This window comes from Sebastes umbrosus, chromosome 13 (assembly GCF_015220745.1).
Source record: "Sebastes umbrosus isolate fSebUmb1 chromosome 13, fSebUmb1.pri, whole genome shotgun sequence".
NCBI classification, from domain to species: domain Eukaryota; kingdom Metazoa; phylum Chordata; class Actinopteri; order Perciformes; family Sebastidae; genus Sebastes; species Sebastes umbrosus.
In genome coordinates this window covers 28,747,555-28,764,020 of record NC_051281.1, presented here as the reverse complement: position 1 = coordinate 28,764,020, position 16,466 = coordinate 28,747,555, and the positions used below count along the sequence as shown (strand labels likewise).

Genomic DNA, 16,466 nt, shown 5'->3' with positions numbered 1-16,466 from the left:
TGTTTTCAGGCTTTAGAAAATCTAGCCCGTAACGGGAGACTTTGACCAATCACAGGTCATTTCAGAGAGAGAGAGAGTTCCTATTGGCTGTGCTCCAGTCATGTGACCGGAACTTGGCGTTCTTTCACCAGATTTCACAATGGCGGCGGCGTCACAGCTTACAGTTTACAGCTAAACCGTGCACTACAAGATGATTCTGAAAACATTTTGGGCGAGAAATAGGCATTAACGTAACAGAATATTGATTCATATTTGATCAGCGCTGCGTAGTTTGACCGTTTGATCGGAGTTCGCGAGTGATTGACAGCCGGCTCTCATGGTAAGCGGACCTCAGATCAGCTCTTACTGCTTGTTTTCCCCCGGTCTGTGAGATCTTGCAGATGCCGTTAGGAGCACCGGAGGACACAGAGACACATGATTTTTTTCAGGTTACCTGTTTCATGTACTACTGTCACGATATAGCGACCGTTTTATAAAAATAACTTTTGTTAATCATATATGCTCCAATCTCACCTACTTCAGTTTTAAGTGGTGCTAACATTTGTAATCAGAATCTGTACAGAATGTAAAACGATCACCTGTATATAGCCATAACAAGGCTATGAGATAATAGTTATGCATGTAAACACACCGTGTCCCCGTGGTGTTGATATGGGCCACAGTTCCAGAAAATGAGCACAAGTAAAGCGTCGCCTCTGACCAGAGCAGATCATTTGTGACGTGAGAATCAGGGTCGTTACAGCTTCCTGTTAGCAAAATCAACACTACTTATGTTATGGGATGATACCAAAAATATGCTGTAGTAAGACTTGAAATTGTAGCTGGTGTAAACATTCCCAAAAGCTTGTGCTTGTCCGGGCAGAACATTTCTCAGAAAATTCCTTTCAGAGATGGAAAAGCAGCATCAGAAGGAGTGTAGTACCCACGTACGCACAGTTCTGAAGTCAATGCAATGCATCAGGGTGAGAACAACGTCAAAGCCACCTTTGGGCCAGACTGACCGTACAGCAGCCAGTCATACCAAAAGTTATTATATTCTACATGTGCAACTTTTTCTATGCAAAAGGAGAACAAAAAAACATCCAGCAAGTGACAAATGATGCACAGGAATTGGAGACAACCCATGTAATTCCTGTGCATCATTTGTCACTTGTATACTGCAAACCAGACCATGACTGTGAACTTATTGTTGTTAGTAGACAAACGTAATAAGCAGGTTCTGCAGAGTCTCTGCAGCCTGCTCGCTGGGGTCCGTAGGGTCATCAGGAGTAGCAGAAGATGGCAGAGCGAGGGGCAAGGCGAGGTGGGGGAACTGCTGGGAGAGGCTGTGAGCAGGTGGTCCCACCACACTGTACGCCTTTAGGGCCGAGAGCCCGTTGAGAACTGCTACATCCAGAAAGGTCATGTGGAAGAAAGAGGAGAAGTCAAAGGACAAGGCGTCTAGCTCCGCTGCAACCCCTCCTGCAAGGGAGATAGTAATTTCCTGGTCGGGGTAGGGAGCCTCTGGTGCTGCGCTGTGGATCCGTAGGGTCCGTAGGCCTAGCAGAGCCAGGTACTGACTGTCCATCGGTTTTATTCCACAAAAAGACAACCGCAAATGGCAAACCGTGCTTCCGTTCAGCAGCTCCTCCAGAACCCAAAGCTCCTTCACCCACACGGCGAGTCGTTTGGGTTCTCTGAGCCCAGCGGGGGGCAGAGCGGAGCGCAAAACAGTATGGCATCTGCACAGCGAGTTGGCCAGAGCCTCGTCACAGTCCCGGACGGGCACGGAGCAGCTGCAGTTCCGCAGGTTGTGGCCCGGCGGGGAGCCGCTGTCGAACAACAGCGTGGTGTTGACCGGCAGGGGAGTTTCAGAGTCGGGGGCAGAGCTCGTCGTCCGAGGGATGGGGGTCAGGAAGAACAGCAACCACAGTGACCATGGCAACGAGACAGAGGAGACAGTGTTTGGAGACATCTCCATGGAGATCAGAAGAGACTACATCTTCACCAAGTGGAGAGACCGGATTGTGGAGACATGGGCGAAGCTGTAAGCGGATAGAAAGAGTAAAGTTAGCATGCACATGTACAAGTAATGAATGGTGTACAGACAGAGGACTGAGAATTTAGATGTTGACATTAACTCTCATCAAAGACCAGAGCTCAGCAGTATCCCAGATTTATTCACCCCACTATGACTCACTCCAGTACTTCACTAAAAGCACATGACACACAAAGAAACTCTCTCTCTCTCTCTGTGCCCTATAGTAACCTGCTTCTAAACTGTATTTTTACAACATGTGGAGGCCAGCTTAAGACCAACAACCAACTGAATTCAGCTCTTTATTTCCAGTCCAGCCCTCTCTCTCTCTCTCTCTCTCTATCTCTCTCTCTCTCTCTCTCTCACACACACACACACACACACACACACACACACACACACACACATAATTGAGCCACTTATTTTTTGCTCTCCAATTTTACTGGGGAGAGGTCCTTCCAGGCCCCAGGCTACTGCGGATGGCGTACGGCTGCTTGTAAAAGTTCCTGCGCCACGCTGCGATGTGGTGAAATAGGCAGCGGCACAGTCACATTAAATGTTCAGGAGTAAATGAAACACTGGCCTCTTTATTTCCCCCATCCAGGGACGGTGGAAAAGTGGACTGAATAAGCAGTCTTGACTTCCAGAGTCAACTTTTCCCCACACTTTTTTTTTCTTTGAAAGGGAGGAGGACTTTCCAGTAAAGGTTGGACAAAGTCTACTTGATTGTTGAAAAACAGGCCTGATCCATCATCCGTCCAAAATACATGTGACGCATTTGGTACCAAAGACACCATTTTTACATTTTAGATCGTTATTGTTATATATATATACAGTATATATTCGTTCAAAATCTTTTTTCTGTGATAAAAACAGTAGTACTGCAATTTTTGTTTGCCAACATTACTCATGCTGGAAAGTAAGAAAGTAACAGATTTATGGAATACATTGATCTAAAATCCTTCTGCGGATTAGACAGGAAGTAGCAACAAAACAGCTGGGACAAACCATGGAAAAAGGCAGGCTGACATTTATAAACAGGCAAGCTATAATGCTGATGTAACATTACTAAGTAGTGTAGATGTGGATGTACTTTCAGTGGGCTATCGGTAGGTGTGAGTGAATGAGTTGACACCGCCACCCTACTGACTGTCAGTACTGCAGTTTATTAGTGTGACTTCCATTTATTATATCTTAGTGTTCACTAAAGTTATTAAAGTCACCCTTTTGTTTGTTAGTATTGATAGAAAGAAGATGGTGCCGCTGAAGGCTTCCTTTGTTTCTGACCAGGGTCTGAAATGACCTTTTTTTACCTTTGTACCTTTTTTTGATCTGCCACTTTTCAGATCTCTGCACTAAATGAAGGAATAACATTTTAGATCTGAAGTCATTCAATGTTCGATATATTTCACATAAAAACATTATATACATGGTAAATTCCAGTGTTCGAATTACACTGACAGACTCAGAATTACACAGACTGACTCAGGAAATCCTTTGTCCCCCGAGCGATCAAACTGTACAACACCTCTCTAGGGAGGAGGGGGACGAAGTTAATGCAGCACACTTTAATAGACTGAGCTACTTTTTAATTCTGCACACTACAAACAGCTCTGCTCTGCACCCTTATATACTGGTTTTACTGTATTCTACAAATAATGTACAGCTTTATTCTGCACTTTAGTCGATTTAAAAAAAAAACTTCTCTACCTCAGTTCTTATCCCGCATTATATTCCGTATCTCCTATCCAGCACTATATCACTTTCTGCACTATATTCACGTTTGTAATAGTCCTGTATCTCAGTTGTCACCCTGCACTATATTCATTTTTAACAGTTTCTTCTGCACTATATTCACATTTTTATTAGTCCTGTATCTCAGTTGTTACCCTGCACTATATTCATTCTTAACAGTTTCTTCATCTCCTGTTATTTTTATATCTGGTATATTTTTTTATACTGTGTATTACTTACTTGTGTCTTTTTACTAATAAGTGTACTACTTAATTGTGCCGTTTTTTACTAATATGTTTACACTATGGAACTGTAATGCTGGAAACTTGAATTTTCCTCGGGATCAATAAAGTTACTATCTATCTATCTGTCTAGCTTCTGGGGGAGCCCTATTTTTGTGGGGTGTGAGGCTACTGTACACAGTACTTTACTTTACTTTGCTTCGCCTCATAATAATAACTCAATGGCACCTCCGTTAACGTTAGTAGCTACATTATTTAGCCAAGCAGGACTGTGCTGCACACCGGCTGCTAACAGGTAACGTTACTAACTCTCCTCCTGCTGATTTCAACACGGATTTGTTGTTCACCGTGTCACATTATCAAGGAGAAAATAAGGTGCGTCCCCTCAGGTTTAGTAGCTCCACGCTTTTGGGCGTTTTTTTGTTCTCTCCACCGTGGCTCCGGTCCCAAACAAAGTGATGTATGTGATGTATGTAACGTATGCGTCATTGTGCATGCTTAACTGTCAAAAAGCATCAATACAGAGGAATCGCTAGTCACAGAGGCATGAGATGCCAATGAATTGTATAACTACGGTTCTCTCTTCCCACCCCTAGCGTTTTCCCTGTCTGCCAAAGTGACGGATGGCCTGACGATTTATCCGCCACTGCCAACAATTTACCCGCATTTGGCGGGTGCTAATTTCAGACCCTGTTTCTGACTCTGGATTATTATCTGTGTACATTGCATATATTCTTTATACTGTCATTTTTTGCACATTTACACATTCCATCCTCTTCATTTTAAACAATGTACGCTATTTTTTAAAAACGGATATATTTGGTATTTTTAATATATTTTCAATAGTTTTTATTGTATGTGAAAACCTACTTAGCAGTAAACCTGATTCTGAAACCAATGTATGTCTACAGTGAGTTTGGGGAGTGATGTAGCATGTAACATGTAATGTACCCTAAAACATTCACTCAGTGACTGTGTGTGCATTTATATGCTGTGTGGGATTTGGCTCATTGGCCTTGACCACTTTCTCAATAAGCCTTTTCCTCACTCATGTGAAACTGGACTGCAGACAGTCGGGATAACCACGAAAATAATAAGCGGGTTTAAAAAGGCATACGGTACGCACATTTGTATCTGTCTGAGGTGCCTCTACACTTTGTGTATCCAGGAAGCACTTCCCCTTTCTCTGCAGCCTGTTTGCTCGTCACATGGGACATTATTTATAGATATGTTCCCTGAGTATGCAGAATTTTGAAAGAATTGTAGAATTTTAACCTCTTGTCCTTACTTTTATTGTTTAGTGCACTATTCATCGTAAAGCACAAAATCGCACACTGAAAGTGTCCAAACTTCTTAGGTACAGATAATAGTTTGAATCCAATTTTACAGTCCAACATAAGAACAAGATATTTTACTTTAGAATCTTCTGCTAAGTGCTTGGCCATTAATGAAAAGCATATTGACAGTTTTCTTAATACTTGAAGCGAGACTATGTAACATTTGCTAAACTGCTGTGGCTACAAGTTGCAATTACAGGATAATGATAAACGCCAACATGTAGTGCAGCAGTAGCACAAGAAGAGTTATGAAGTCAGTCGCTGCCACAGTGTTCATCTGCTGACATTGTATGAGACAGTGTGGCATCTGGGAAAGTTTTAGGAAGGTTGTATTGGTGTGGTAAGCTAGGGATGAATAAGTGTAGTAAGAATGTGTGTACATGTTAATGAAATTTATTGCAGGAGTAAAAGTGGATGTGTATTGTCCGGTTTTACTGTGTATATTACTGATAAATGTTACTGTTGATGTTTTTGCAATATCTTATGCTGTGTTCACACCAAACTCAAAGCAAATTTTTTGCCTTATGTTACTCATACTAGACACGCCACAGAGGAGGGCGTCTTACCTCCATGTAGATACCTACAACATTTCATCCCATGTACCATGTAAGGGATAATGTACAGCGAGCCATTGTTGTGAAATAAAGCCTGACAGGGGTTCACAAAAATGATCGGCTTGTTGTACATAATCCTGCTTGTTACACGGCTACTTACTTAAGTAATCAATCATTTGACACAAAAATGGTCCTCCAGAGTCCGAAATCAGAACTACTCCCATAGCAACAGTCTGTTATACATAGCAATGGTCTTCTATAAAGAAATAACAGACCGTAGAACGCCGTGATTGACCAATCAGAATTAAGTATTCAACAAAGCCGTGTAAAAAGGACTAAATAACCACTATTGCTGATTTGTACATGTTGTGGAAGTCCCATATACATTGGAAAACAGAACGCTGTCATTTCTGGGTTCATAACATCATCCGGAGGCGCTCTGTGAATTTCACCAAGCTGTATTCACTGTATTTAGCAGCAAAATCGGCTGAATTAATCTGGTTTTCTACAGCATTGTGAATCCAAAATAAACTGATTTTCCTGAGATTTAATTGCAATAGAGGGATTAAAAGGATGCTGAAATATTGACATAATGATGCCGATGTGTCAAAAGTCTGAATTCATGTTTTGTCAGGTCTGTCTGCAATAAGAAAAGCAACCAACTTTTAAAATGCTTGTTTTTTTTAGAGTTCAGATCAGTGCTAGGCTATGCTAACATTGTAGCTGCTCCAACAACACTCAAAAGAATGTCATCTTGACATAAACACAGCAGCAATGTTGTTTATACGATAGACAGACCATGGATCATCATCGTTACTATGATGTACTGTCGTAGCTCTGGGTGCCCACAGACGGCTGCAATATTTTTTTCCTACATTTCTGATTCAACAACGTCAGGAAGTCAGGACGTCAGTGACGTCAGGACATCAGGATGTCACTGACGTCAGGAAGAGAATCTCAACGCTGATAGGCTTTCGGAGCACAGCGTCATGCAAATTTCTTGCTTAAATTGAAATATTTCAATTCACGCAAATGATGTGAATTCTGTCTAATCGCGTCGCCCACCGTGAATATTTGCGTCTTTGCATTAATGACTTTGTGTGTAATTGTATCGTAAATGTCAAACTTTGCTTCACATTTGGTGTGAACACACCATTATCGTCAGGAAAGTGAGATATGCATATTGAGATATGTGAGTGAGTAATATAGGATAGGAATAGGATATAAATATTATGATATAAGTAATTAACAAGCACTGGCTTGGAGAAGACTAAAAGCTCCTGTCTGCAGTGCTTCATGGTCTGTGTATTGCTTACTGCCAGTCCAGATTGCCCCTACGTACACATGAAGTGTATAAGTAATTAACTCCTTCAGTTCTTGGGAACAAAGGAGGGATTAGCTCTGAGGGTATAGGGCCCGCTGCGGTCACCACGAAGCATCAAATAACTGGGTTGCACTGACAGGAAGGTTAGTGCACACACTCTCTTGGCTGAGGTCAGTGCAAGCAGCAAAGCTGTCTTGAATGACAACTCCTTCAGAGAGGAACGCTCCAGATGCTCAAAGGAACCCTTCACCAAGGCCTCGAGCCCCAATGGCGGTTCCCACTGCGGGGAGGAGGCACACATCATCGGGCGTTGTCTCCTGACACTCTGCAAGACCAACTTCATGAGTGAGTGCGCCAAAGACCGGTATTTCGCCAAAACCCTCTTGGCAGGAAGAAATGGTTGCTGCACACACTTTAAAGGGATAGTTTGAGTGCTTCATTCACAACGTTGACGTTCTAATTATTATTATTGATAACTTACAGAAACATTGCGTGCAGTTCACCTTCTCTCTCTCCCTCTCTCTCTCTCTCTCTCTCTCTCTCTTTCTCTCTCTGTAATCGCCTCAGTCTTCAGTCCAAAAGTCAAAATGTATTGAAAAAAGATGGATGTAATCATTTCCAAAATTCATAACATACTTTTGCTCCTCCATGGACTATTACTGCATCGGGAGGCAGCGTGAAAATAGTTTTTCTAAAAATAGAAATCATATGAAAATAGCACATTTTACACTGCTAAGAGTATACCAGTTTTATGAAGTTTGTAACTGTGTGTGTGGAGGCTGCATATCGACTGATGTACTTGCTGCGCTATGGAAACACAGCCATCACAATACGCTAAACGGATGGAGACTGATGAGGCATTAATGGCCTATCAGCGCGAACACAAGACGTTCTTTGGCGTGACATTTGAGAGCCCGGCAGTGCTAGTGCTCTCTTGATCAATTTCAAGTTCAAATTCGCCTTAGCAATAAATAAAAATGCCATTGTTTAATGTCGTCGACCGTCTAATTTTAAACAGTATCGGTTCAGGCACCGTTTAGGCCTCTGCCGAGGCAGCCTGAGAAGTGGAGGTGGCAGGAGGTGTGGGTGCTCTGCATCGCCGATGCTCTCCTCCTCACCTTTGCCTCATGTTTCATCTGAGGGTGAGCGAGCAGCAGGTGATGGCTGAGCTGTGATTCCTCCTCATCCAGACGTTTAAAGCGCTGAGTGATGAAGCAATGAAATCTATCCAAAGAGCCCTTATGTGGCGATGGGGGCTCCTAGGAGATCATCCTGGTCCTTCCTCTGGAGGGTGGTGAGTCCCGGCCACACATAGCAAGAGCCTACAGTGGCCAGAGACATCACACGGCCCCCCAGCCGTCGAAACACTCTGAATCAGATTAATCATTCGGCCGATGCTGCGGTCAAAATGTCAGTCTGAGACGGTGTGGCACACCCAGACTGTTACCAGCTGCAGCCAGCTGTGCCCCCAGTTGAAATATTATAAATATAATATCATGCAGCAGCGGCGGTAGAGGCTTCCTGTCTGTGGAAGCAGGTGGCTGCTGCCAGGACACCTCGACACCCTGCCAGATATCTGGTAGAGGGGGCGAGACGAAAGCCGCCTGAACTAAAGGTTCCTACACATTTTCCATTTAAAAATTCCATCGTTTCCAGACTCAAATTTCCAGCCTTCTCGGTAGATTTTTCAGGCCATGTTTGACTTTGTAACTTTGTGACTCGGGGAGCAGAGGATGCTGTGACAAGACTACAATGCTTTGGCGCCTCCCTCATAGCTGAGATGTCAAACGATTTTACACAAAGTTTTGCATCCAGCTCTCTTTTCACATTTGGAATTGTTAAGCAACCTGGCTTTGTGTTTGGGATCGTCGAGCCAGCCCTCAGAAAACCTGCATTTACCCGTTGTGGCCGTTCAGTCCACAGCGCTATGAAGAAAGTTGGTTTGACGTTCCACTGTCAAACATCTTGCACTTGGGGTAATGCCGCTCTAGGTGAAAAACAATTATGCCGCCCATCTATTAACAAGAGGGGAAGGCCGGGGGAGAAATCCATCCAGGGACTTTGAGATGGAGAGGCTTTTTATGCGAACGCCCGAAAAATATTGGGCAGTAATTTTAACACTAACAGTTTTTGTGATATATACAGTATCTGGTGATGCTGAAGACCTTCAGTTTGTCACATTCAGGATGAAAATGACTGAGCTGATCATTCATCATAATTTCAACCAAAATGAGAATCAGTCCAAATTGGGAAGGGCCGCTCGTATTCCCCCTCAATATGTAAACTATTAGATTGTCCCAGTCAGACAGGCAGCGTTCTGCTCCGTGCTGTCAGCCTGCAGCTTTTGGTTATGTTTTATTATTATATTATTATGTTATTTTGCCTGTAATGAATAGTTGGCCCTTGCCATGTGTCACACTATAGGCAACTGCCTAGTTTACCAATACGGACGCGCCAGCCCTGGCTGTGACATACAGGCATATAGAGGCAGCTCTGTGTAGGAGTGTGCCTTAAGTCGCACGCCATAGCCTACTCCTTGCCCGCACACACTCACACAGTAGTAAACATTTTGGCTGCACTGGCTGCTCCAAACACCATGAAAAACACTCTGCTTGTATGATCAATTTATTTTGATAAATTCTGAATTTTATATTTTAGAAAACAGACTAGGGGCAACAGTCTGGAAACAGAAATGTTTTTTTCCCAAACTCTCTTTTCTTTTTTCCATTCTTATCCAGACCTGGAAATTACTAAAATCAAATTCCATACTTGTTTCACACTGCGTAGGAACCCCGTGAACTGAGCGACCCGGGCCGTAAAAGCCACGGCAGTGATGGCTCACAATCTTGGGTGGAAAAGCGGCGGGGGCAGCTATAGCCCAACACGCTCTACTGCAGTGGTCATCACTATAGCGGGAAGTCCCAATGGAGAGATGCTGGCGGTAGACTTCCACGGGATGCTGATGTACAGGACACCAATGAGATATTGTCATCATCATGATCATCTGCTGATGTGAACTGCAGTGGAACATTAGCGCCCAGGGCGGGAACCTCAAAGGAATCGATCTTGAGCACCGGCTTGCTGTCATCACAACGAAGCGTGATTCCACTTGAAGTGATTCCACCACTGCTGCGTTGAATCTTGGCCAGTGCTTGGCAGGCTGGTGACTGCTGAACGCCGCTCTCGCCGTGGACTGCACCGGGGCACATGAGCAGGTGTCATGAAGATCCGTCCCAGCAATGAGGCCGGGACATGACGAGCACTGACGAGGTTCTTGAATCTCCATCTTCATCCGTGGAGATGAGCGGTCAGCGGGCCGTTCGATGAAGAGAAAAAGGATGACGGACAGCGGCGTGTGCTGCCTTATATACTGTGGGGGTACGCACTTATTCGGGTAGGCGCGTCCTGATTGGCCGGCTATACTTTTGTGAATTTTCAGTGGGTGTATGCGTGCGCATGATTGGAGGAGAGTATTACCCATGAGTTCAGAGTCGGTGCCTGTGTGAGTTAGAATTTGTACTTCACTGTGTGTGATGTTGTTCCCCTTTTCTGCTTTACATACAAAATAACGGTGACATTTCCACCCAGTTAAAGCAACTTTTCACTAATGTTAGAGGCCACTGCATGACGTGTGCTTTGTGTACAACATGATTTAGTCACTAAGTCTGTTTCCATTGCACTTCTCATTTTGCTTTTATCGATACACCAACTTTCCACCTCAGCCAAGTGGAAAAACTTGTTCGCAATGTTTCCACTCAGGTTTTTTTCATTGTATATTTTATCTTCTTTTATTTGTTTTTATTTAGGGATTTTAAATCTTCCACCTAATACACAACATGCTGAGGGTAATAATTAGATTTTAACCTTAGAGGTACATAATGAGGGGAAAAAGAGCAGGGAAAGTAGATGTTAAGGGGTTAAACTACAAATTTGGCATTAAAGTCCCATTTCTGGTGTCATGACTATGCTGCTATAAATACACTTGACTTCACTGTGGTTGGTTTACAGTAGCAGCTGCCCTCCATACACACAGCCGGTCCTCTCCATCCTCCACCGTCTTACCTCACTGCTAATATTAGTCATCGTCTTTCCAGCTGTTCCCAGCAGCGTCTGGCTCTCCCACACGTTATACATGTCACTTTCTCTCTTTTACCATCTGTCTGTCCTTGCTCTCTTCACCACTCCTCCTTTTTCTCCCCCCTTTTGCTTCCCTGTCCTCCGTCTCCATCTCTGTAATCCCTGCAACAAGCTCCAGCTGCAGGACCGGATGCTGGGAGGGAGGGCTGAACAAAGATGAAAATCTACCACATAAAAACACATTCCTCAATACTTAGCTATGACAATGTGATATTATATATGAATTATATTATGATTTCATACCATACGTATGTATTTGAATCTTATTCTAAAGCATTTATGTGAGAAGAAATGTACCACATAAACTTGCTTGAAGTGTGTCTATTGAATAAAAAGTTCATTATGCTATGCCTTTCTGATTCTGATCCTGTGTGTGTGTGTGTGTGTGTGTGCGTGCGCGTACGGCAGACAGAAAGAGAGTTAAACAGGGTGAGAGATGTTTGTGTGTGAGAAAGAGCGCGAGGTGGCCGGCGCTCCACACGGCTCCAGCTTGTTAAAGGAGAGGCTCAACGCATTCCTCTGACATCATGCTCCACCGCAGGCACCCACCCTAATCCTCCCTTCCTCTCTCTCTCTACACCTCTCCCTTACAGTCCCTCTCTTCCTCTATGTCACCCATCTCTTCTCAACGTCTCTCGCTCCTCTCCCTCTCTCTCTCAGCAGCTGCAGCTCCACACACGACTACAGAGGCGAACTGATGATGGGGGTTCACTCCAAAAAACGACAAATATGCATCGAAAGGTTTTCCCTATATCCCCATGTCCTGAAATGTAGAGCTTATTATATTACTCTGTTATGAATATGTTATATATGACACATTTAATTGACTTAAAATAGAAACCAATTTAGAATAAAACAGCAGCACAAGCTTATAAAATTGTTTTAGCATGGGTGTCCCTGTGACTCATTTGAACCCTGAGCTCTGACAAATCTTGTGGTCTCTTCCTGCTTCCCATGTTAAAACATCTAATGATGCAGAGCCAAGTTCGTCCAAAATTAACAATTTGTTAGTCACAACAAATCACAACATTTCTCAGTACTTCCCTACTCAGCCCCAAGTGCATTGCTTCCAACTGAAATCATTGTAGGAAACATTTTGGGTAATACAATTTTTTGTGTTCTTTCCAAGAGTGAGATGAGACAATCAATACCACGCTTGTGGCTGTATATAGTACAGAGCTAGAGCCTAGAGCCTAGAGCCTAGAGCCAGAGCCTAGAGCCAGAACCTAGAGCCTAGAGCCAGAGCCAGAGCCAGAGCCTAGAGCCAGAGCCTAGAGCCAGAGCCTAGAGCCAGAGCCTAGAGCCTAGAGCTAGAGCCAGAGCCTAGAGCCAGAGCCTAGAGCCAGAGCCTAGAGCCTAGAACCTAGAGCCAGAGCCTAGAGCCTAGAGCCTAGAGCCAGAGCCTAGAGCCAGCGCCTAGAGCCTAGAGCCAGAGCCTAGAGCCTAGAGCTAGAGCCAGAGCCTAGAGCCAGAGCCTAGAGCCAGAGCCTAGAGCCTAGAGCCAGAGCCAGAGCCTAGAGCCAGAGCCTAGAGCCTAGAGCCAGAGCCTAGAGCCAGAGCCTAGAGCCAGAGCCTAGAGCCTAGAGCCAGAGCCTAGAGCCAGAGCCTAGAGCCTAGAGCCAGAGCCTAGAGCCAGAGCCTAGAGCCAGAGCCTAGAGCCTAGAACCTAGAGCCAGAGCCTAGAGCCTAGAGCCTAGAGCCAGAGCCTAGAGCCTAGAACCTAGAGCCAGAGCCTAGAGCCAGAGCTTAGAGCCTAGAGCCAGAGCCTAGAGCCTAGAGCCTAGAGCCAGAGCTTAGAGCCTAGAGCCAGAGCCTAGAGCCTAGAGCCTAGAGCCTAGATGCACTTAGCTTAGTATAAAAACTGGAAATGGAGGGGAAATAGTTAGTCTGGCTCATTCCAAAGTTCACAAATACTATAAACATACAGCATCTCTAAAGCTGGGCTGCACGGTGGTGCAGTGGTAAGCACTGCCGCCTCACATCAAGAGGGGCGCAAGTTCTAACCTGGCTTGGGGCCCTTCTGTGTGGAGGCTTTGCATGTTCCCCCCGTGTTAGAGTGGGTTTTCTCTGGCTTCCTCCCACAGTCCAAAGACATGTATTGGCCGTAGGCGTGAATGGTTGTCTGTCTCTATGTGTCAGCCCTGTGATAGTCTGGCGTCCAGGGTGTACCCCGCCTTCACCCAATGTCAGCAGGGATCAGCTAAAAATCTTTGTATACAGTGGCAGCTGCTGAAGCATTTGTCTTGCATTAGGACTGCAGACGGTTTATTTTTATTGACTGTTGTACAGTAGAATCAGGTTAGCAGGCTGTAAAGCAAAACTCCAGAGTCTCATAATACTGCTAATCTCCAGACCACACTTGTTAGTTTGGTTGGATAGAATGCAGAGCAAAACTTGATTTTCCCAAACTATTTCTCTTGGGTATGAGACACAGTGCAGCAGCAGTAGTATTTCAATGAATAGCAGCTTGACATGACAGCCTGCATGTGTCTGTCTGAGTCAGAACATAGACACAAACAAGTCTCCCTTACTTTAGAATAGACTGGATTACTGTAATGTATTGGAATCATTTGGCACAGGTATTGCTATAAAACACACGCATAGATGAGAAATCCTGGAGGTGCTCAGAATGACGGCATGTCTGAAAATAATTCAGGTCCATGGCAACTTACTAAATTGATCATGCTTTCCACCATGCATTATGGTCAAACAGCCCGGACTCACTAAATGGTGATGAATGACACGGTAATTTGTAAGTGCAATAACAACGCCTTTGTTGCTTTTGGCGCGTCGTTTCAGACCATATAGTCTTTACTGACTGCAATGCAAACGCATCCGTGTGCTACGCTCAGAGCTAGTGACGTAGAATAAAAAGTGAGAAAGACTGCTTATGGTCGGGGTAGAGGGGAGGTGGATTTGTCAAAGACACAACAACTTTCAACTAGGAGACCGCTGTCCGTGTCCCAAAATGTTGTTGAGTTATTTTAAAGTGACGTTAGTGACATTTGTGACATGTTTTCCGTACTTATGTTGTTTACGTACATATTTTACTTACTTATTTTAAGCCCAACCATATTGTTTTCCATAAACCTTACTAAGTGGTTTTGTTGCCTAAACATAACCGTGTGCGCTTAATGGTAACAATGTGGCATTAAATTACACGCGAAAAGCCTAAAATGTCACGTCAAAATGGCGTGCTATTAATACAATTTGGGTCAAATGTTCGGCAGGGTATTGTTGCCACCACCACAAAAAATACATCATAATAACATGACATGACAAAGGCTTTGGGCCAAGGAGGTTATGTTTTCACCGGCGTTGGTTTGTTTGTTTGTCTGTCTGTCTGTCAGCAGAATTACTCGAAAAGTTTGCGATGGATTCTAATGACATTTTTGGAGGTGTGGGGAGTGATTTTGGTGGCGATCCGGATCATGATCCAGATTCAGGAATTTTTTCCAGGATTCCAATCAGCCTGAGCATTAAGACCCTGAGGTCTTAATGCACAGTGTAACTGATGACGCATGACCCCGCCTTCTTCTTTCTTCGAGCAGAGGCATACGTGTGTGGATGTGTGGCGAGGCTGGCCATCCATGGTGAGAAAGAAAAAAAGCGGTAGCTGACGGGATGAGAGACAACGTAGTGTAACGTTATACATACATAACAAGGCTGCTGAATGAGAGAGACATCCGCCGATACGTTACACAGAAACACATCGTGTTAATAACAAGCCGACCACCTCACGGTACCGCCAGCTGTGAGCTGTGATCTGTGATCTTTTTTTAAAGTCACGCACCTTGATGGAGGTCTGCGCTCTCCAAGTGCAATTCTAGTTTCTGTTATATTTGTCTAGATTCATACCTTTCATTATTTTATATTTCCATACACGATAACACATTTAGTTTTGTATACAGCACAATACAAGCAAGTAGTTTAATTTCTGGCTACCATCTTTGTTCAGATTAGTAAATATAGTCGCAATTTGGGAAACATGTTAAAAACCATTACATTATTAGATTATATTTTTATCCATGTGGTTAAAATAGTCATATCATGAAAACAGTGGTAGTTTAAATATCACCATGAATGACTTTCTGGAAAAACGGCCCAAACCGCTAAGAGGTAAAGTATGTTTGTTTTTGTGATTTGGGTGAACTGACCCTTAAAGATATTAAATTTAAAAAAATAAGCAGTGGATTACCAGTACAGATCATTTTCCTCTCAGGCAATAGACGCACAATGTGCGGTTTGGGCTGACAGATTACATCACAACTCAGCTGTCTGTGATATGGACACTGTGATTTCAGTGGCCATATGTTCCTAATTAGAGAAATACAACCAGGATAATTTCCCACACCAAATATATAGTTGCAATTGAAGGTCAGTGTGGGGGTCACCAATTATAGATTGAACATTAAAGCACAAACAACATGTGTACCAAGTGTGAGCCGTAAGCAGCACACATGTGTTCTGTGTATGCAGCAGAAAAACGACTGATGAAACAAGCCCACCATATGACAGCACATGTGCACGTGAGTGTATATAGCGTACTTACGTGGACAACTCAGTGCTGGCTAAGGTGGCATGCTGCTGCCGTCTGGCTCCAGGCTGATCTATCCAGCTTCCTCATGCGGTGAGAGCAGCTGCAGCTTCCACATCTGTCTGCAGGTTGACTGGAAAACCTCATCTGTCTGTCTGACAGCAGAAGAGAGAGAGAGAGAGAGAGATTGTTAAAATGGAGGGAGAGAGAGGGAAGAGGGAGAGAAAAACAGAGAGAGGTCTTACTTTCTGGACACTGGATGGATACCTTTTGCTTCAGATGTGACAGCATGACAGACTCAAACACTCCGTTTTCCCCTGCTTTCTTCTCATCTTTCTTCCCATTCCCTCACTTCTCAGCCTGACTCTCCTCCTATTTTGGGACCCGCCTCTCATTTTCCATTTTTTTCCACGTAGAATGGCTGTATATGCTGTCCTCTAGTGGCCCAACATGTTATTACTGATGATTGCTGTTACTATCACAACGACAAAAAAACAAATTTCAAATTTCAGTATCTGTGATGGAGCTGTGGAGCTATGAGTGTGTATTTGAAGACCGAATGACAGTTGTCACAATGATGGTGA

General features: G+C 44.0%; 1 protein-coding gene across 4 annotated transcripts in view; it reads right to left on the bottom strand.

Annotated features, from left to right (window-relative positions):
• Positions 1-532: 532 nt before the first annotated feature.
• LOC119500897 (uncharacterized protein C21orf62-like) overlaps positions 533-16,466 on the bottom strand; it is a 30,654-nt gene continuing 14,720 nt past the window's right edge. For 2 of the 4 annotated variants that reach the window (XM_037790893.1, XM_037790895.1), the window contains 2 exons: positions 15,898-16,037; positions 533-2,024 (listed from right to left, as the gene is read on the bottom strand). In XM_037790893.1, coding sequence (XP_037646821.1) covers positions 1,193-1,960 — 768 coding nt within the window. In that variant the 5' untranslated portion in view covers positions 1,961-2,024; positions 15,898-16,037 and the 3' untranslated portion in view covers positions 533-1,192. Of the gene's footprint in view, positions 2,025-15,897; positions 16,038-16,127; positions 16,220-16,466 lie in introns of those variants that run through there. The other 2 variants (XM_037790892.1, XM_037790894.1) reach the window with 2 other exon arrangements.